Source organism: Anomalospiza imberbis, chromosome 20, assembly GCF_031753505.1.
Source record: "Anomalospiza imberbis isolate Cuckoo-Finch-1a 21T00152 chromosome 20, ASM3175350v1, whole genome shotgun sequence".
Lineage (NCBI taxonomy): Eukaryota > Metazoa > Chordata > Aves > Passeriformes > Viduidae > Anomalospiza > Anomalospiza imberbis.
In genome coordinates, this window is record NC_089700.1 from 7,973,673 (window position 1) to 7,995,732 (window position 22,060).

A 22,060-nucleotide genomic window follows, 5' to 3' on the forward strand; every position below is an offset into this window, starting at 1 on the left:
CATATTACTCCAATTATAATATTGGAGAGGCTTAATCTTAAAAGTATCCACTAAAAAAGGGCAATCACTTATTAATCTTTTTTAATTAAAAAACACTTTAATTAGCTTGAGGGTTAGATGAAGTCCAAAAATTTAACACACAGCCTGTCGAGTCCCTGAATAATTTGAATTAAACCTTTCCTTCTAGTCTAAATGGAACTGCTGAGTTAATCCCTTGTAGAAAACAATAAGGTGAAGAAAATGGAAATTAAAAGGAGAGAAAGTGGAGCAGCAGCAAAGTCTGTTTCCCTCTGGGTATCTCGCATATGGGTACAAAGAGAAGCTGCCTGCCAAGAGGTGGAACTCTCTGAGCACCAAGTGTTTCACCTGCTCCAGCAGCCACCCTCCTGCCTTTAAACCTCAGGAATAATTTTGCAGTGGTTGCTGTGGTCTTTTCCTCTTTCCAAGCACAAGGTGGGTGAAAGGTGCTGCTGCAAGAGCCAGTGAGGGAAAAGTCCTTCCCAGCACAGGCAGCATCCTGAGCCAGGCTCACAATTCCTGATCCTCCAGCAGCTGCCCCTGCTGAGGGTGCCCAGGGCAGGGAGAGCTCCTGGAGCTGAGATTTCAGCAGCTGTGACCCTGCTTTTAGGGCCTGACAGTAACCAGACATGCTGAAGCTGAATACAAAGAAGTTGTGTTATGAAGGTCTCCCTAATTGCACATGTGACATCCCTAAAAAATATATAACATGAAAATACAGTAAAAATTAGGCTAAACCAGACAAGGACATGGGGTGATTGTTTTAAATTAAAACAGGGTGAACTCAGAGTGGGTAGAAGGAAGAAATCTTTCATGATGAGAGTGGTAAAACACCAGCACAGGCTGCCCAGAGAGGTGGTGGATGCCTCATCCCTGGAAGCATCCAAGGTCAGGTTGGACAGGGCTCTGAGCAATCTTGTCTAGTTGAAGACATCCCTGTTTGCTCCAGAAGAACCTCTACAGGTCCCTTCCAACCCCAACTATTCCATGATTCTGTCATCTTGTTCAGTAAAGGTCACTGAGCTTTCCCAAAAGAGCTGAGGGGCCAGCACAGCCTGAGAGCCACATGACACTTGCACACCCAGGAAAATTCCAGATGGCAGAAACATGGGAAATAACTCAAAAAAAGGGAGAGTTTTCCTACTGCTGTTTACAAGAGTGTTAAACCACGAACTAAACCCTATTAATCCCTGGACCTGCACAGTTGTAGGTTCACTCTGACACAGGTGAGACGTGGAACAGGGGCTGCCCAAGAGCCTGTGGTGCACTGGGGGTGCTCAGCACAGCTCCCCTGCAATCCAGGCTGCTCCACTGCACCAGGAATCTTGAAATAGCCCTGGGGTGCAAAACCTTCTGTGAAATGTTGGGAAAGTGAGCCAGTTTAACAAGAAACAGCCACTGCTCTAAGCAAGAAGCAGGTCTAAAATTAAAATTTCAGTTTGTTCATCTTTTCAAAGCCAGAATAGCATCTCCTTCGATGAAAAAAAAAAAAAAAAGCAGAATTGGAAACAATCCTTTTAGCAATAAAATCCTTTCCTGTTAAATTTCACTGGTTTTCTGACACTGTCTCAACCCTTGCTCTGTTTCACATATCTGATCCATATATGTTTTCTTTTTGATTGGGTTACACAGAATTGTTTTGAAGGCTGTGTTTTACAGTGTTTTGATTGCCACTTGGTGCTGATGTTGCGTGGTGTGATTTAATGGAAGCAGCTTTATTTTTTTTTTCCAAGGCTAGAAATAATCTGTCACAGCTGAACGTATATGTTCACATATCAAACGGACTAAAAAGTTACCCATGGTTTCATATCCTCAGGCATGTCATAGAATGACCTCATTATTCTCATTTAGGTGCCCTCTTTCTTACAAAGGCCCCAAATATTGAATAGCCCCGTTATTACCCGCAGAAGCCGAGCTTTCAGGCGTGGTGCTAATGACTGCTTAATGGTGCTGTCTGTCAGCAGCACAGCGAGCTGGGGCAGCACACAAAGGAACAGTGGGGCTCCATTTAGGCTCCTCTGTAACACTCACGCCTCTGAACGGCTTTCCAACAACAAACATCACTTTCAAAGGTGTCAGAACACAGCAGCGAGTGCATCTCCCCGTTCTGCGTGCTGTAATCCTGCTGTCACACAAAGGTGATGAGGCCACACAACATATTGGGGTCTGTTCTGCAGCATGAAACCTCTGGGGTGTGAGAGGACTTGCTAGTGAAATGCATAATTGAGGGTTTTTAAAACATGGTTTAATAATGTGATTAATCTCCCATCAGCTGTGGAGTCTGGTTAAAAAGAGCTTTTTTTTTTTTTTGTTTTGTTTATTATGTGTCACACAGGTGTTTGTTATTGCTGGGTTCTCCCCACCTGATCCTTCTGCAGTAACTCACAGCCACTGCTGGTGGCAGGCCAGAGACAAGGCAAAGCACATTGCTTCAACAGTAAGTCATATTTTATTTCTGCTTTCTAATCCCAAACAGTTACAGTCTCATCCTCTTTGCTTCCCTACAGCCATATGGTAATGGCACTTTCTCCTCTGAAGGGTTTGCCAGCCAAGGCCTGGTTTTATTTTTAAAAAGTAGGTTCCTGAATTGGTTGCTTTCTAAATAACTTTAATAGGAATAAGGTATTCTTTGAAAGGAGGACACTTCTCTTTAGGGGAAACAGGCCTTTTAGTAGGAAAAAATTGTAAATTGTTGGTGAAAATACTGAATCAGTAACACTTCTAGTTGGTGAAAATATCATTTTCTGCTATTTTAAAATTAATAATACATAACTCTTTGTCATTGCAATGGTTTATTCGTTTCATTAAGCTCCTGTACAAGTGTTTAATTATTTAAATCTCTCACACCATTTTCAAGTTGATTTTAAACCAAAGCAAAGCAATGCAGTTCTCTGAAGTGTGTGCAGAGGGCACCAATGTACAGCACTCTTAGATACCATGACAGAAAAAGGCTATTTCCATTCCACTTCTTTTGGCAAGACTGATGGAGTTTCCAATATCTGAAACACAATAATTGAATAGTTTTTTGTGTTGTGAAGCAGGAATGTTTAAACTGGACTAAGCTTATGTTTATCTTCCATACTAATGTTGAAATGGATGGAAATCCAAAGGTGGCTCACAAACATAGAGAACAAAAAAAAACTGTTTTATTTTGTGTTTGTTAATATGTTTAGGTGATGTGTAGGAGTGAAATATGCTGTGTGCATGAGTTCTCTTCCTGAAAATACCTGCTGTAAGAAGGTTAGTTTGTCTTAGGAATTTAATTCGCTTACTTTAGGGAATGTATTATATTCCTGATACTTGTGACAATGATGGATTAACTGCAAGCTTGTGGGACTTATCAGGTAATCATTGGAATTAGGGTTGAATCATAGGCAAGCAAGGGTGTTATTCCAACCCTATTACAGATTGTCACAGTCTTCTTGGAAGATTTTTATTGACAGAGCTTAATCTACCAAAGCAATTTTCACTCATCAAGAAGTTTCCTCGTGCTTATAATCCATTACTGCCCTTATTAAACCTAGCAGTTCTTCACATGCACAATATGAACTTCTCAGGTTCATACGTTTTATTCACCTAATAATTTTATTAGCTGCTCTCCAGCTTTTCATTACTTACATGATCTTAAATGAGAAAGCAGGTGCTGATCCAAAGCCACAGATGACTTAACACCAAGCAGAAATACAGGTAACAGGGAAAACCTGGCAGCCAAACACAGCCAGACATCTTCAAAAAATCACCTCTTGTCCTACTGCCCTGCCTGGCCAGCACTTAATCCTTCCCAGCACTCTTCCCAAGCAAATGTTTTTGTAGCATGCCTGAAGGGTTTCTACATTTGGGGTATTTTGGATAAATTCTCTTGTACAAAAAGGAGGTACCTATATTTCTTTTCCATCTCTATCCATTGAAGACAGTGCTAAGTAAGATCCAAGGTTTTTGTCACTAATAGCTGCACATCAGTGTACAAATAGAAACAAGATGGAATTCTGGGCTTATCCAAAAATTAGTGATTTCCTTTTGACTACTTCAGGAAAGAAGGAATTACCCAGAGTAATTTGGGGAGAGCTGAAATATATCTAAAATCAGCAGGCATCATTTTAAATGCCTATTGCATATAAATAAAACAAACAGGAAAGTGACCTCTCAAAGATGAAAGAAAGCAGACTGAAATACTACTGTTATAACAGCTGAACTTTGGAGGGTGAGGCAAATAGGGACACTGTTAAATGCCATTCTGCTCTGCTGAACTCGTGGCAGGTGCATGTCAGGTACCTGGAGATCAAACTCTTGGAAGCAGCCCTAGCAATTATTCCCTCCAAGGAAACCAAAAGGAAGAGCAGGAAAAAGGGATAGTAATGCCCATATGCCTGGTATAAAGATGTAGCTGCCTTCCTTTGTATCTGAATAAGAGCTGGAACTCCTAATAATGGCCCAGCTACATCTAACATATCACACTTTAGCTCTTCTTTGTAAAGAATTATTCCACTGACATCATTTCAGTCAAACATGTTGTGATTTGAGGAGCTTCTATCAGTGCTGGACTGGTGCCAAAGAAGTAGATTATAGCAGTTCCTTTTCTGGCTTTTCTAAATGGTGCAACCCACAAGTTAGCACTTAGCAGCTGTAATATAAATGTAGTTATAACAAGAGTTGTGTAGCTTGTCAAACCCCTTTGTAGCTAACAAAGGGAATGGGTTCGTTTGTACAATGTCTCCAAACTCTGTGTTTAAGGAAATGCTGAGTCTGTGACTACAGTTCACAAGTTAAGGAGCTGTATCAGATATATAGTAGGCTGTATTTTTATGTATGTACATACATGCAAAATTATGGGGAAATATGTGTATATCAAAAGCTGGGCAATGTTTTCCATTTCAGTTTATTTGGATTTAGCTGAGGTAGATAGGAACACATTATTTTAAATAAAGCTAGCACTGAAATAAGGGTGTCCATGCACCTTTTTAAACAAATTATTTTTAGTGCCATTAAAATACCCTACTCAGGTTCTGTAGGCACAACTCCCTCATGCTACACATAGCTTGTTTCAGAAATGTCTAACAGTTGTAGGAATAGCTGAATCTATTTTATTTATTAACTGAAGGGACTGGAATCTGACTATCCAGACTTTGGAAAAGAAATTCTCTGAAGCCATCACAGAGGTAATTGGGCTTGGTAATTACTGCATTAGCTGCAAGTTTATTAAGGGCCACAAAAGGAAATGCCATCCTGGTGACCTTTGAGGCTGCATTTCACAGCATGTTTTCTACATGAGAACAAATGATGAAACTTGACTATTTCTGCCAAGTGAGTGGTAGCTATGGTGAAGATTTATAGCTGTAATCTGGTAATCTATGGGCCTAATCATACAGTTATAGAGCTGCGTGTCATTTACTCGAAAAGCCTGAAATGATCCAGCACTGTGTAGACTATGGTGAAGGAGTGCATTTTGTCATCTGCAAGGTTAGGAGAAATACAGCCTCTTTAGCAGACTGTAAAAGAGAGACAAGAGCTAATGTTTCTCAAAATAGCAGCATGTTGCATGAAATTTTACAAGAGTCAGAGACCTAAGAAATGGGGACTGTCAGATTGGAAACCATTATGATTTTCCTCTTTTGTACTGCTTCAATAATTACATAGATTTTCTATTTTTTTTTTTTTGGAAATTATTTAAGCCATGCTCACTTCATCTCTCTCAGAGACACAAACACAGAAGCAGACTAATAATGTAATATTGACATATTTAAGTGTTGGATTCTTTAGCTGAGAGCAGCATGTTCAGAATGTATCATGCCTGTAATGTGCCTGTGTTCCCTCATCTTTGTGTCACATTTTATTCAACAGTCAAGAAGTGCTAATAAAAAGTGCATATTTCAGTTGTTCTATTTTAGGTAAACATAACATGGTACACATTTTCTAAGCAATGCACATTTCTGCAAATAGAAATCAGGGTGGCAAACACTTTGCTTCTCTTCTTAATTAACCTATCCTTGCCAAAACTGCTATGTTCTTCAGCATGAGCAAGGAATGAAACTGATGACTGAAAATTTAAATTAATGCTTTTTCTTGTGATCTTTTGGCTGAGAACAACAGCAGCTTCCACCTACCATCTGATGCATTCCCTAGCAAAAGAACCAGTGTTAGCCTGGGTCCCTGTGCAGCTGCAGGGAGTGAGGGAACAGACACATTTATATTGTCTTTGCTTTGGAGCCAGCTCACCTGGGAAGGGGAGATGCTGCCCAGCCTGCAGCAGGTCTTGGCTCCTGCTCTGCCTGTCAAATCCAAGTTCTTAAATAGCTATTTAGACCAGGGGCTGAGGTCCAAAAGACAGGCAGTGATGTGTAGATCACCTGAAAAGTCATGGTTCCACATGACACATTTGCTCCCTTCTCCTCCCCACCTACTCAGCCCACAGGTCTGTTTTAAATCAATCTTTTCACCTCTCCCAAGACTCACAATTTAAGCAGAGCAGACGCTGACGAAAACAGATTTATAATGAAGCTGGTGGCCATTAAATACCAGCCTTCCACCAGAGGTGACCTTATTGGAAAGTGTTGTACAGTGAATTTATTTTGACTTTGCCCATTCTCTACCTCATCTTGCACGCTGGCAGCCGAGGCAGTGGTGGTGGGAGGTCTGAGAATAATGCCCACGTCTCCCTTCATTACAGCTGCACTTCACATCCCAGCAGCCTCCAAGCCTCAGGGATATCACATTCATTACCTCTTTCAGAGACAAGTATTTTACATATATGGCTGAAAGGTGATTAGAATCCCTGACACAACAGTGTTTTATCTGGAATGCAACCATGAAAAATACATGCCTAAAACAAAAAAGACATGCTACATCCTTCTCCTAATTGATTTAAGCTACAAAGACCAGCTTCAGTTTTCCCAGGGCACAGGAACTATCAGGAAGACACAAATTGCATGTTTTCAAATCTCCTCATAAAAACTGCTTGACAGGGGGTTGAAAGCAGACTTTTCTGTTTCTCAGATGTCCTAGTGCTGTGAATGTCATCAGTCAGCAGAAGCTCACGTGCCACCACCTGATCATAAAGAACAGTTCTGTAACAACCCTCATTTCATGCTGCTGATTCCAGCCCACCATAAATCAGCCACACCACGAGTAATGTTGGAAATAATTGTCTGATCCAGAGCTCCTCTCTCCCAGCCCAGGTGCCACACAGCTGTAGCCACATGCAGCCCCTGTCCTGCTGGAGTGGGTTAGAGCAGCACCTCCAGCAGTGATGCTCCATGAGAGCTTGGAAGATCTTTAATGCTGCACACTGGAACAGTGCAGGTGTACCCATTCAGTGGTTTTAAAAACATTATAAATGGACTCAGCTCTGGCTTGAACTAGGTGCTCTCTGCAGATGGAAAATGGGATAGCAACTGCTACTTCACTGAAAGCTGCCTGGAAATGCAGCAGGTGATCCCAGCACTGATCCTCAGGTGCACAAGGCACTCTGATCCTTTCTCTCCTACCCTCTTTCTAATATCCAGCTTTAATATCCAACCCTGAGCAGGGTTTGCTGTCACTGATGGCTGTTTGTGCAAATGAATCAGCACAGCACATCTGATGTTTTGACTTTAGCCTTGTTTGACCCCTGTGTTCCTTAGCCAGGTCTTACACAGCAACTTTGAATAGTGTCCTCTTAAAACCTGTGGTCAAAACTGTCCTGGGCTGATTGTGCTGGTCCAGCCATCCTCAGTTAACAGCAGACAGATCAGCCTTAGAGAACCCCAGCCACATGTCACACAGAGCTTAATTCAGTCCAAAGCTGCTAGAAGAAAGTAGTAAAACAAAAACAAAAAAAAAACCCAAAAAAACCCCACCAAAAACAAAAAAAAAAAAAGTTGTGTTCTGATGCAGAGCTACCTAGATTAGAAAAATCATGTTGAAATCCAGAGTAGTGATAGAAATGCCCCAAATTACCAGCTAAATGAAAGTGTTTTGGGATATCTGATCCTTCTTATCAGGTTGGCCCAGCTGTACAATTTCCCATCTCCAATTATACCAAAAGGCCCACACTTCCTCCTTCATTAATGCTTTTGAAGGATTTAATGAGTTACTTCATCAGGTTAATAAATCCCCTCAATAATTTTATTACACTTTGATACAATTATTCAAAAGGTGCAGCTAACAAATGATCATCATTTATATTTCTTGACAGAATAACTTAGTCAATAAATTTGGCCCATGAAATTCAGAATTCATAAATAAACTATGGAGGAAATTGAATGTCTGTGCGGAGGAGGGTTTTTTCCTATTTCTGGTTAAGGTTCTATTAGAAATCCTCTGTCTCTTGTGCAATAACTTCGGGCTAAGGAGAACTGCAGGAGGTTGGTGCCTTTTGGCAATGTCCTGCTTCCCACTGAGTGCTTAGGGGCAGTCCAGCTGCTGCAGCACATGTGCCACTGGACATAACCCATATTAATTTGCTCCAGCACTCCCTCAGGTTTAAGATCCAGCTTCATAGAGGCTGTTCCATTCCTTGAGGCTAAGCTCTTTAGCTGATTTTCACCAGGTGCAGTGACACCGTCAGAAATAAGCATTCTATTCTGGAAATTATTTTAAAACTGAATTGAATTGGTTGCCATGCCATTTTTTTTTCCTGTGGCAATATAGTAAATGACATCATCAACAAAATAACCTTAGGGGCAAGGGTGTTTTCAGAATCTTAACCTCTGAATAGCCAGCAGTATTACAGCTTCCTACTACCAGATTAATAATATTTATGGTAGGTAGACTGCAAGAATGGGATCATACTATTTATTTACTTACTGTTGAAAGCCACCTCTGGCAAGAACAACTTTCCCATTAATCACTACCTTATCTCTGTAAGAAAGAGTTACTCTCAAGGACATCTGTATTATTCCCATTGTTTTATTAATACTAGAATACTCTGCTGTGGATTTTTTGACACTGAACGTTATTTATTTTCTAGATTTTCTTTTTAAAGGGGAGCTGAAATGCTTAAACAAACATTGAACTTTCTTAATAAATGAGCTACTTAAGACTGCAACTGTAGTGATAAGATCCCAATATTTCCCTGAATATATTTTTATGTAAAGAAACTGCAAATCAGTATTTTTTCCTTCTTTTTTTAATCAACTGAAACTCCAGTTAGGAAATTTTAGTTTCTTCTGGGAGTGCAAATGACCTTGTTAAGTTGTGAGAGTGCCAGAAAAATGGTGCCCTCCAGTCGAGGGCATCAGAGAAGTGAAGCCAATTTCTAAGTTCAGGTCTTATAATAAAAAAAAAAAAAAGCATATTTCTCTCTCCTTTCACATAGGCTTTAGCCAGCATTTGAAACATTACCTATTGGGCTGCAGGATGTTTTGTTTTTCTAATTTTTCAAGAGAACTACATCATATATTTTCAACTTTAAAAAAGAAATCAGTGTAGACCCAGCAGAGGACAATATCAGCAAAATTCTCTTTCATGTGAGAAAAGCATTAGTGGAAAGCCTCCACGAGCCTTATGCAGTACCAGAATGAGGTGACTGTGCCAGTAGAAGGGGTAGCAATTAATGTTAATTTGCTGTTTAATTAGGTGTCCAGTACACCTAATTAGGTGAGACACCTGTGTGGATGGGAGGAGCCCCCTGATTGTCAGGTGGACACAGCCACTCCTGCCTCCCAAACTCAGGCACTGCTCCCACAGCAATTGCTCTGCAGCCTGTCAGATGTGGTTTAGGCAGTAATTTGTTTGCAGAGTGAAAGGTGTGCTTGCAAACAGAGTAAAGGGCTCTGTCCCCTGTCCTGCCCCTGTCCTGCTGCTCAGTCCAAACCATGGGGTGTGAGGATGCTCTGGGAGGAGTGCCAGCCCTGCAGCTGGGTTTGTGTGGCTCCAGCAGCCAGCCCTGCTCTGCTGTGCCCTGCTGAGAGCTGGGACCCCCTTGCCACAGGCTGAGGCTGCCAACCCCACACAGCAGTGAGGAACACTCCTGTGACAGGGGCTTCCTTCAGCACTGCCAAAAAACCCCACAGCATTTCCATCTTCGTACATTTAAATGTCTGAGTTAATAACATTTATTGGGGCAGCATGGGAAAATGAACTTAAATACATAATTTGTCATCTTAGGATACTGAATTACACCATTACTGAAAGGGATACAGAGAAATGTGTCCAATAAACAGAGCATAGTTTGCACAATTTGCACAATTTGCTTTGCATTTGCCACATCCTGCAACAAGAACAGGGTAGTCAGGCTCCTTAATGATCATAATATATGTACAGAAAGAGCAGCTCCCTGAGGGCTCCTGATTAATCAGGAAAATGCTCATTTGTTCTGGCAGAAGTGATGTGCATCTAGGCTGGGCAAATGATGAACCCTAAGTGCACACATCAGCCATCAAGCCCCAAAAGTTTCCATTCATTGAACTCATTTTCCCTCTAAGAAATAACATTCCATGTCTCAGCACTTGTTCTTGTCCCAGTTCCATTAGGGTTTGGTCTGACGAAGGCAGAAAGAGGCCCCACATCCATTTCAGAGACTCTAAATGCATTGAGCTCCCAAATGAAGGCATTTCTGCTGTTTGCTCAGATACCCCGTTCAGGGGAGGACACGAGGCCTCAGCTGCTGGATCTGATCACTGTGCAAGAGACTTGGGAGCAAGTTGGAAGATTTAAAGGATTTTTCACCAGCTGATCTAAATCCCTGCCTGTTTTTTAGTACCCAAGAAGCTGCCCACTGATTGCAATCCTTCCTCCACTCCATCACAGCCATATTAATTCTGTGGTTTGGCACAGCTGTTGCCATCTAGAAGTTTGCAGTGTGGCATTTGAAATCTTTATTTCAGATTTTATTTTCTATTCTGAGTTGGAAGATGCTAGTAATGAGATTAATCCTCTGTGCCTGACACGTATTTCCCTTGGTGTTCATTTTTAAATTAGCCACAGAAAGGACAAACTAAAAGCAGATGTGTCATATTTTTCCTCTGTGTGTTGGAAGCTCACTCATGGAAATATCTTTGTTAGATAAATGAATTCCAGGTTACTGGGATAAACAGATGCAATAAAATGCTCGTGTGTAGAAGAAACCCTTACAAAAATGTGATCCAACAGCTCTTCAAGGAAATTGCCATGTAAGAGATCCAGCTTTGAGGCTTACCTCAGGCTTTTGCATAACATGATAGTTAATACTTTAAACTGGAGAAAATGTGATGGGATCTTTTGATATTTTTCCTCTTGCTTTTTCAATTTCATGGGATCAGCAGAAAGGGAAAGGAACAAAAGCTGAACTAATACTGTGCTTTTCTCTCCACCACTGCCTGAGCACACGGCAGAGATTGCTTGGTAGAGAACTGAGTATCTGTTACCCTTCTTATGGGCATCTCACAATTGCCAGAAAATGTAGATTTTGGACTTGTTTTCAGCATAACATGAGAAAGAGGAAAACCAGAAATAAATGAGAAGGCTGAAATATAATCAAAAACCAGTAGTTATTTAGTTTGGCTACTGATTTATTAATGTATTATAGTTAAGCACTGAGGAATAAACCTTCACTTAAAAATGTTCCTGAGCTCTAGGCGGGATTATTTACAGGAAATAAAAACAGTTAAAGAATTAGAATGAAATCCTGCACGTACTGAGTCAACAGAAATGTTGCCACCGCCCTCATTAGGCCAGGTTTTAGCCCCAGATATCTACAAAGAACCACAATTCTCTTGCAGTGTGACTAGCAGATTAATATCTGACAACACCAGTTTATCTTTCCCTACAGAATCCTTAATTTTTATGCAGCCAGCCTAAAAACTTTGCTCCACAAGTTTGTGTTTCAGTGCAAACCAGACAAGGTTCCCTGCTCCTTTCAGGCTGTTTGCTCACTGTCACCATTCCCATTTGGCTTAAGCACCTCCTGAAATTATTATTTTGCCTCCATGTCCCTTATAAGAATATTTTTCCTCTGAGGTATCTGCTTTCTCAGCAGCAATTTTAAGGCATTTCAGGCTACAGAAGAAATATAAAATAAACCCTGTGCTCATATATATCATAAAGAACATGATCCTTTAACCCTGTCCTGATGGGAAAACCCATCAGCATTTGCTGTATTTCAGTGATTCTCCATATGCTTTTGCAAGGAACATTTTGCACCTGCCAGCACAACACAGGGCAAGCAGCAGTGTTGCAGGAGGAAACATCCAGTAATTTACAGAAAGCCTTAGGTGGTCTATTAGCCCTTCATAAAACCAGGATTGTGTAATTACTGCATCCACGGACAGAATTAAATTTGATGGACTACAAAGAAGCAATGAGTGAAACAATTAACAACAAAGCCCGAGCAAACTGCACTGATGGGAAACATGGCCTGGCTGAATAGGTCTGACAGCTCAGGTTTCTCTCTGCTGTCCCCAGGGACATGCCCACCCCAGACTTTTCACTCAGTGCACACAGGTGAGCTCCTGTCAGAGTCACTGATCGGGTGCTGATCTATTGTAGGTCATGTAAGATACGACCAACAGCCAAATAACCTGCTCAGCACAGGAGTACCCTTCTAGCATCATTAATTCCATCAATCCATTCTTTCTCCTGTGTCTCTGGACAAATGGTTGCTCCTCCAAGCCTGATGCTATTTTAGGAGGATGCAGCTCAGTGGAGCACCACTGCCAAGGGGGCAGCGCAGCAGATGCTGTCCCAAAAGCCTGATGGAATAGCTGCTCCACAGGCTTTAGTTCATTAAGGTAATTGCAACTGCTCTGTGGCACAGTTACATTTGGGATGGCAAAATCCATCCAAAAGAAAAGCTTCTCCCCTGTGCAGCTCTCCAGCCACGCAGGTTAATTGTGAGTACTTTGCAGTGCCTGTGGTGAGGCAGGAGCCTGGGGGGTTCTGTCACAGCTTCCGTCCACAATTTGATTTAATGCCCTCCACGAACAATTGCATCTCAGTGCTTGTAATAAGGAAATGTCATAAAGGTACCTGCTGCCTGGTCCAACATCTTTTGGCTTTGACAGCTCAAATTTACAGCTTTAATTCAGCAGCCTGGAAGCTTGGTATTCTGTACACACACGGGGAAGGGCTGACAGAGCAATATTTTATAAAAGTTCACCTGTGTTCAGCGACTCATGGGGGATATAACCCCTTGGACCTTGTTAAATGACTTGCAGACAAATTCCCACTCCAGATTGTCCAGTGGCAAATTACAAAGTTCTAATCAAACACCAGTGTGCCTGGATGTATTCACTGGAAAGTTTTGCTTCTGTAGCATAAAGAGTTGAACTTTCAGCAGTTTGAGAAAGTGCTCAGCAGGGTTCTCTCAGCTCTGAGCACCCCCAGCAGGAGGAGGAAAGAGGCCTTCACAGCAAGTCTGATCTCCCTGTTCCTGATACCCAGGAATAAATCCCCCAAACCAGCACAGCTGAAACACAGAGCTAAATGCGGCTGTGAAAGGTGCTGCCACACCAGCACTGCTTGGGAGACTCTGGACAAACCAGCTGTGGGATTTCCGTGCTGTGCCAGTGGCTGCCGTGCCCAGGACAACGCCACCCTGCTAAGCACAGCAGGTGGGCAGGAGCTGAGAAAGGGAGGAGAACCCCAGGCCCTGCCCGGGCTGCTCTTTGACACTCTGCTCCTTTTGCAGCCCGATTTACATCCCCCCCCACCCGGGGTCACGTTGGGGAATGTCACAAACTGCAGGCACGGCGAACGTCCCCAATCTGGCAGGAGATGCAGCTGTTTAATGAGCCCTGCTGTCATTACAGCAAAATGACTCAAGGACTTCCTTAAAAAAGCCTCTTATTTATAGTATCATAGATTACCTCGATGTCTTTTAACTGGGAGGTGCTTTGGAATACTGTACAAGCATGACAAGGTGGTCCTGAAATAATGGGAATTTAAACAGAATCTAACAAGGAAAACAGAAATATTGGATGGAAAGAGAAAAAACATTTGTTGAAATCTTCAGCAAAGCAGTATTAGGAAAAATCTGCACTTCTGAGCTGGAGTTTTACAGCACATCTTGCACATGGGAGTCAGTGCAAGTGTGTGCTCTGACACAACTTCTGCATTGTACCAGGTTTTATTTTATAGCATTAGTTTTGGTTTGTGCTTTAATCTGTATGGAGAGATGGGAAATTTGGTTTGTACCAACCTCTCTGTGAGGTTGTGTGTCAGTGCAGGCTTTCTTGTGCCAGATAAACACAGTCTAGAAGAACTACAGCTACACATCCCTGTTTGAACAAGAAAAATATTTGAAGTGGTGAATAAAGGAGATATCTGAGGCATGCTGATTTAAACCTGGCCAGGTCCTTGTGTTCCTACAGGGGATAATTATAGGTGAAATCTTCAACAGAACTGTATTAATCAGAGTAGGATCATCTGCCAGTGCCCTTCCCATCAAAACTCAAACAGCAGCAAGGAAATGAAGCAGTAATGACAGGGCTTCCATTTAGCCACTAAATCTCTTTTCTTAGGTATCCATATTTTAATGAGATTTACGTGCTTTTTAAAGTAGGAGACGTTTTGATGATCTTAGATACAGTCTCTAATTAAACATTTTGTAATTAACCTTGGTTTATCTATGTCAAATGCCAAGGAATTTGAGCAAGCCAGGTTAAGCCCTACTTAAAGACATTCAGGGAAGACAGTGTCTAACACCAGGTTTCTAAAGCAGGACAGAAGGATGTCCCTCCACCAGAGATCCCTGCTCCACGGGGCAGAGCAAGGAAAGCCCAGGCTGATGGTGGTACTGTGTCAAGGCTGGAGGGCTGGATGTGCTCCCAGCCCAGCAACCCACGAGCCTCTTCCCCTGGCTTGGTTGGAAATTCTTGCCTCTCTTGACTCATTTAATTTTTCCCCACCCTTTGATGAGGTTCCCATATGGGATGTGGCATCTGTGAGCCACAGATTACTTTAATCTGAAAAGAATGGTTTGGAAAATATACAGCTGACATAAATATACTGAGTTTTGAATGTCTTCATTCTCACATGCCAATGTATAACATTGCATCCCAAAAAAATACATTTAAAATAATAATTGTAATGAATTTGTAGAGGGTCTGGCTCCTGTCTCACAGACAGATATATGCCATACTCTCCCTTGCTACATCTGTGAAACATCCATTATTTTTCCATGGTGTAAATGATCTCATTTCTGTTGCTTTCCCTGCAACATAATGCCACGTTCATTCCTCCTTCGAAAATTTCAGGAAGAGAAGCAATTTGTAAGAATGACAGGAAAATGGCTTCTCATCTGTGTACACCACAGCAATCTGACACACAGAAAGAGGCTTTGGTGAGTTACACAAATCCTAATTCCCACTGAGTTTCAAGCAGTCCAGATTTAAAAAGAAAAAAAAATCCAAACTGACATCAACCAATTTGATCATAAAGATTCTAATTCAGCACAGGTTAATTGAGAAGTCAGATTTACTGCTATCACTTCTGGAGAGGAGGGAGATAAGCGAACACAATGACTCTTTATCAACAATATGGGGACTTCATTTAAACAGAGAGCATTAGGTTACAGGCTGGAAGATTAGTAGCAATCAGCCTGGTCTCAGAAAAGAAAATGCACTGGGTGATAAAGATAGAAGGCAGGAAGCTGGATGCATAGAAATGAGGTTTGATGCCAAATATTACTGGTCAGATCTGAGCTATCTGTCAAGTTGGCACTGATCATTGCTGATGCACAATTATTATTACTCACCTATGATCAGGTCATTTACCACTATCAAGCCAGTGGCTCCTCCCACCCATTTCATTTGTTAATGGCATTTTAATGAAAAAAAGTCCATCTAATACCTCTTTGAGATGACTAACCATTGTATAATAGTACATAATGGTATATGAAATACATTTTCTTTTTCCCAATCACCCATAAAAGATATCAGCTGTTATTCTGTTCCTTAGCCACAACCCCATAAATCTGAGTACAGTTCTGCCTTTAGAGGTGGCAGGCTTATTTTTCCTTTTTCTTTGTGTGCCATGTGTTTTCCATACCAAAAAGTGCTTGTTTTGTTGCAAGTGACAGAAGGAGAATTTAAAGGGATGCTGGAGGATCATAAAGACTCCCTTCTATCCAATCCCAAGCATGCATTCACCTTACTGTTCTGCTGACTAAAGAATTAGAAACTATTAATATTGTCTCTGCTGGCAGGTCAGAAAAATACTTATTCTGTAGTCAAGCAGATTAATCCAAAGGGGAAAATAACCCTGCAAAGCCCTGCAAAAGCTGCTGTCTAACCAATCCACTTTCCAAAGCCAGATGTTTGCAATCTGTTTAAGTGTTAATCTCATGATACGTCTTTTTATGCCTACTGAAATGATTTCAGCATGTATTGAACTAATAGAGAATTCATATAATTAGGGCAGCTCTTATTTATGAAGGAGCTTTTTGGATGAAGCCCTATCAGTGTGCTTGTGAGCCATGTGCTCATGTTAATTATTGAGGCATGTTAGGACCTCTCCCCATGAGGTTTTTTGATGGGCTCTGGACACTTCCCCACTTTGGCTACTCTTTATATATGAAAAGACACTCCTAGTGAAATCAGAGGCAGGATAATAGTGGGTAAGTGGGCAGAGGTTGAGGTCAGAGGTGCAGTTTTTTAGAGCCTGTGATAGGTATGGAAAGCAGATTTGCAAATGAAGGCACTGCAAGCCAGGCTGAGATCTATTCTAGTAAAACCAGGGTAACCATGAAAGGTGGTTATAGTTCCCCATTGGTCCTGAAAACTGGAGGGATTATTTTCCTTCTCACACACACCTCCTTAGATCTTTTCTTGGCATGATTTTGGTCTCCTCTGATAAAGAGCTGGTTTGAAATACAACAGCCAGACTGTGAGTTCTTAGCCAAGACCCCTTCCATGACAGGTGCTGATGGGCTCTGCTGTGGAGAATAATGGCTTGTGAGAGGCAGGTCACAGGAAGGGTCAGGAGGCAGCTCAGAAAGCCTTGCATTTCATGTCAAGGATCTTAAAGGGTCTGGGAGGACTGCAAAAACTTCCCAATGGGGCTGCTGACTGACAGATCAGTGTCTTGGTTATAAACTGATTTTGATAAATCATGTTGATCTACTGTTTGCATGTGGCTTTAAGAGAGCTGGTGGTGAGCCATGCATTCTGTGGCATCCTAGAGCAAATCCATAGGGAAAAAAGTGGAGTATGCCTTGCTCTGTGTCCTGCTGGCACACAGGACAAGGGAGCAGGACCATCTGGGAGCAGCATCTCCACACCAGGAGCTGCCCAGCCTTAAAGTGCCACTCTCTCTTCCCATTTTGTGAATCTCCACAGACATCCCAGTTCCCCAAAGGCCATTTAACCCCTGAATCCTTCAGCAAAGCCTCTCTGCCTAACAAGCAGGCAGCAGATTTTGTCTGTGGGAACTGGCTGGCAGAGAATATGTGCAGTATTCTGCATCTGTGCTTACCCACACAGGGTGAGGAGTTTATCATGGGGCTTAAGGATGATTCCTTTCTAAGTGTGGTATGAGATGAGGAAGAGGAATCAGTTTGAAATTAAAATGAGGATTTTTCAACTCGTCCTTAATATTTATAAGGCTCCTTTTGCCTTACAGACAAAATCCTCAAGGAGAAGATGGAAAGCTGTTCATCCTTCTTTCTTGTGCCTTTAGTTCAGCTTCTCATTGTTCATATTATTCTAAGCAAAATAATTGTTCTGGAAATGCAGTCATTTACAAAATCCAGTCTACTAAGCCTTAAACAGCAGAGACATGTCCTGCTATGTTTGTTCCTTTGTTGTTGCTATGGCATTACCACACATTTTTCCATGTAGGAAAGGAAATCCCGTGGAGACCAGATAATAAAGGCTTGAATTTCCAGGGCACAGTGTCCGTCTCGCCTCTTGACCCGTTTGACACCCTCTTTCACCAAACCTGCATCACTGAATCCAAATAAACAGCCAGCCATCAAAGGAAATACTTTAAAAGGATTGTTCATGGTTAGCCTTGATGAAATATACATTGGAAAATCTGCATTTTAATCACGTTTGGAGTTCTGCATTTCAGAAATGGTTTTGTTTAACTACATCAGACTTGTCATTCAGGGAAGTTTCCTTCCGTAGGATGCCTGCATTTAAAAGTCAAGTTAACCAAATCCAAACAAATTTCCCAGGAGGCTGCAACAAACCAGACAAGTGTCTCACACTCAGCTCTGACCTCTGTGCTGCACCAGGTGTATCCCTGCTCTCTGCAAGATTCCAAGATGCTGCATGTTTATACAACAGGGTGTCGTGAGGATTTATCAAAATCACTGCACGTCACTTGTTGGAGCAAGCTTTGGCTGGAACTCCCCACTTGGCTCAACATTAGTTTGCCAAGATTAATCCTGTGTCCCAGTCAGCCTGCCCTGCCCGAATCCCCCAATCATCCTGGGCTGCACAGAATTGTTGTGCTTTGTTTTATCTTAGAAATAACTATTTCATGGTGTTACCTGAAAGAATTAGAATTAGATGAATGAGTTAGAATTAGAATTAGAAAAGAGTTAGAATTGATGAATGAATACAAGTTTGTTAAATGCTCCAGGACATTTATCCTACATGACTTTTTCAGTACCATCATTTTCAGCTCACTTTAATGAAGATCTAGCTATAATTTGAGCAAAGTGTCACCTGTTGATGCAGTTATTAGGGAAGAATGTGCATTTCAGAACTGACTAAAGAGCAAATATCTCAGACAGAATTGTTTGATGCAAAATGATGAGGTTATTTTGGGCCAAACTTCTTGGGCATCATTTTCTGTGTCTCCCACTGCTGTCATTTTTGTGTGGCACAGTTCAAAGGCACAGGCAGATTGAAAGGGCCTTGTATCCTCTGATCTCTTGAAGCCACATATCCCTGTTGCACACAGGATATTGCAGCCAGAGCACACAGCACAGGATAATCTGCCACAGGCAACATGCAGCTTGTGGCTTTCCAAATTCTTCAGCCAGCACAGGAAAACAAACAGCAGCCTTACAGACTTAATGGACTTTTAATGCATTTGATGGATTCTGCATCAGCAGTTTCTAATAGAACATCTAAAGAGGGAAAATTCCCTTCCCATGGAGATTCTGAGGAGAAAATGAACTGACAGTGCAAAGGCTCCTCTTTGCAACACTTGGATGAAGTACAGGAGAACTCAGGGGCCAGACCCAGAGTCTTCATCTCTTCTGAAACATCCCTGAGCTCTCCAGGGTCAGAACTGAGCTGTGTGTGAGCCACAGGCTGGTCACGTACCACAGCAGTTAACAGAGGCAAAAGGCAGCAGGAAACTGTGACCTCCTTTGTCAGGACCATCGAACTCAAGTCCCCAGAGCTTGAAAACTGGGGCTGCAGAAACTGGGGCTGGAAGTGTGTTCCCATGGCCAGGGGGAAGCTGTTGCTTTAGACAGAGTTGTTCTGGAGTTATCAGGAAGAAGACAAAGCCTTAAATTCCTTTGTTGAATCCATATAGGCAGCAGTGTGACACATTCCTCCAAGTCACATATCCTTGACTTTGTTACTTTTGCATAATCTTTGAACTTCAGCTATTGATAAATAAATTGGTTTACAAAGCAGAGAGTAAATCACCATTCACTGCTGAGCTGCTATTGTGCCACTCATTTGTAAAGCAGCTTTCAAGCTTTTTTTAAAATCAGTTTGGCTTGACATTTTGTTTTCCTACTATTATTTATGAGCCCTATCTTATGAATGGATTATGTAAAATAGTTTAATTCCAGTTGTTGCAATTTTTCAGATGTCATCACACGAAAGCTTGCTTTGAGTAGAACACTCAGGTCCAGATTTTGTTCTCAGCCTTGCTGATAACAAATCAGACCATCATCCACAGGGATCAGAAGGGTTTTCCTCAGATTTACAACTGTTATGAGCTTTTAGGAAAAACATTTGAGCAATGCTGTGCTCAGAGTAAGCAAAGGCACATTGCTGTCTTTCAGCAATGTTCTGCAGACAGGGCCAACCCACTGAGCCACTGTCCTCAGCTCAGAAACTGAACCTGGTGCTCCTTCCTGCAAGGAATTATGAGCTGAATTCAGCTGTGACTTGACTGCTTTTGTTATAATGTCAGAAATGGGGAAGGGTGGATTTTAGAACAGTTGCTTTCTAAGATTTTGGATGCACTCAGTCACTTCAAAGCAACTAAAACCTCAGCAGCTATTTAAAGCAAAGCACTTCAGTCCCCTTTTGAAGGCAAGTGAGACAGCAGGCTACTGCTGCAGTGAACCAACAGCTCTTAAGCCTTTGCAGATGACAAAAATTGTGCCAATTATTACTCTCCATTTCACAGGTTTCTCTGATCTCTCAGCATCTTTGCACCTGAGTGTGGAGCAGAGCCCATGTAAAAACAAGAGTAAAAACACTCCCTTTGTTGCTAAGGAGCATTTGGGATGTACTATTGCTATTTATTTCCCTACACAAAATGCTACTTCATTTCCTGAGAAGAAACATGGGATGTGGCCTGCAGCAGGTGCAGATAAGGCAAAGGATCATGCAAAGCAGAGAGAAAGAAGAGTAACTACAAATTTTTGCTTTGTGTTGTCTTGCTCAGGTTGTTGCTCTGTGGTTGCCTGGATTTGGGCCACTCGGTCAGGGCTCAGCTCCTGCACTCACCCAGTGTTTTATTGGAACCCAGCCTAATATCAGAGCAGGAGCTGGTCCCTGGCAAGCCCCACAAGGAGCCAAACAAGTGATATTTGTCATCTCTGCACACAGAACTGGGCATGGCTCATTTCTGTGACATCCTTGTGACAGCACAGAGCCATGAAGATGATAGATGTCACCCAAACCATTACAGGGCAGTTTTTCAATGGCTGCAAACACAGAGCAAGGCAATAGACACCCAATTATGTGTGTGTAAACGAAGCAATTCCAGCCAGAGGCATGGGGACTGCACCTTTCAATCAGCTCCCTTGGCAGCCCTTTCCAGGTGTGCCTGCCTTTGCATCCAGGCAGGGAGAGCAGGCAGGACCTGATGGCCCAGGCTGGTGCCTGAGGCCTCACCCTCGTGGGCAGTGAGTTTTGCTGGTGCTCTGCTGCACCCACACTGCTCTTCCCTCTTTGGGAAGACAGAGGGCCCCACAGAGGGCCCAAAGCCTGTTCTGGGAGCAGGGAGTAATCCTGCACAAGACCTTTAAGAGTAATTCATCCTTATTTAGAAAGGCATGTTATTCTAATGGCATCCCATGCCAAGCATGATACAGTTTAAATGTTCCTCACTGGTTACAAATGTGACCTTCATTAACTCGTCTTTGTGCACGGAGTTCTACAGGAACAGCTCATTGCATTTTCAATTTAATTTAATTTGAATGATAATTTAAAAGTTGTTTGATGCAAATGCGACCATCTGCATCCTTGCAGCTGACACAGTTTTTAAAGATGGGTTTGTCAGCGGTGGGGGGGGGGGGGGGTAGGAAGCTTGATGGGGAAGAGCCACGAGCTCCCAGGAGCAAACTGGGAGTGCCTGGGGAAGAAAGGAGGGGAGCTGAGTCAAGCAATTGCTGGTTATCAAAGTTGTAGGTGACTATTAAAGTCTGGAGTGGTGATCACAAGTCGTCAGACCATGCCAGCTCATGGCACTGCTTGTCTGAGCCCAGTAACTGCCCAGGTATGTGCTGACCAGACCTGCTGTGACACAAAACACAGGGAAATTCAACTGCCTGGAGGGGCTGAGCCAGGTTCAACCCTGCCCTATGCACAAAGACCTGTGCCTCTTGTTATGGCTTTAATTACTGTCAGGTACAACGCTGTCCTCAAACTGAGAGCTCGCAGTGACTGTGATGGAGGGGAGGGAGTGTGATGCACATAGAAGCTTTTGTTTTGCTGCGATTAAATCTAAGCTGCAGGTTTCTGAGGACAAGTGCCAGCCTGTTCCTCCCCCCTGCAGTACTGGATGCTTGAGGGCGGTAAATAATAATAATAATAATAATAACAACAACAGTGTTAATGGCTGTTTGTTCACACTTGCTACTTGGCTGCCAAACTTCCGATAACTCAGTAAAACTGAAACCCTGAAGTGTTGCACTGACTTTTCTAGAACTTGGTCTGGGCTGACTGCTGAGTTCATCCTAAAGTAACATGATAAAATGGGCTGTGTCCATTCCAGGCTTTTG

General features: G+C 42.3%; 2 protein-coding genes across 6 annotated transcripts in view; one reads left to right on the top strand and one right to left on the bottom strand.

Annotated features, from left to right (window-relative positions):
- Nucleotides 1–22,060, top strand: part of SPATA22 (spermatogenesis associated 22) — a 40,893-nt gene that overhangs the window by 8,796 nt on the left and 10,037 nt on the right. For 2 of the 5 annotated variants that reach the window (XM_068210578.1, XM_068210573.1), the window contains one exon: nt 2,354–2,455. In XM_068210578.1, coding sequence (XP_068066679.1) covers nt 2,354–2,455 — 102 coding nt within the window. Of the gene's footprint in view, nt 1–187; nt 454–2,353; nt 2,456–7,008; nt 11,806–17,750; nt 19,591–22,060 lie in introns of those variants that run through there. The other 3 variants (XM_068210576.1, XM_068210577.1, XM_068210580.1) reach the window with 3 other exon arrangements.
- Nucleotides 1–22,060, bottom strand: part of LHFPL7 (LHFPL tetraspan subfamily member 7) — a 60,073-nt gene that overhangs the window by 4,700 nt on the left and 33,313 nt on the right. The gene's annotated exons all lie outside the window — the stretch shown is intronic.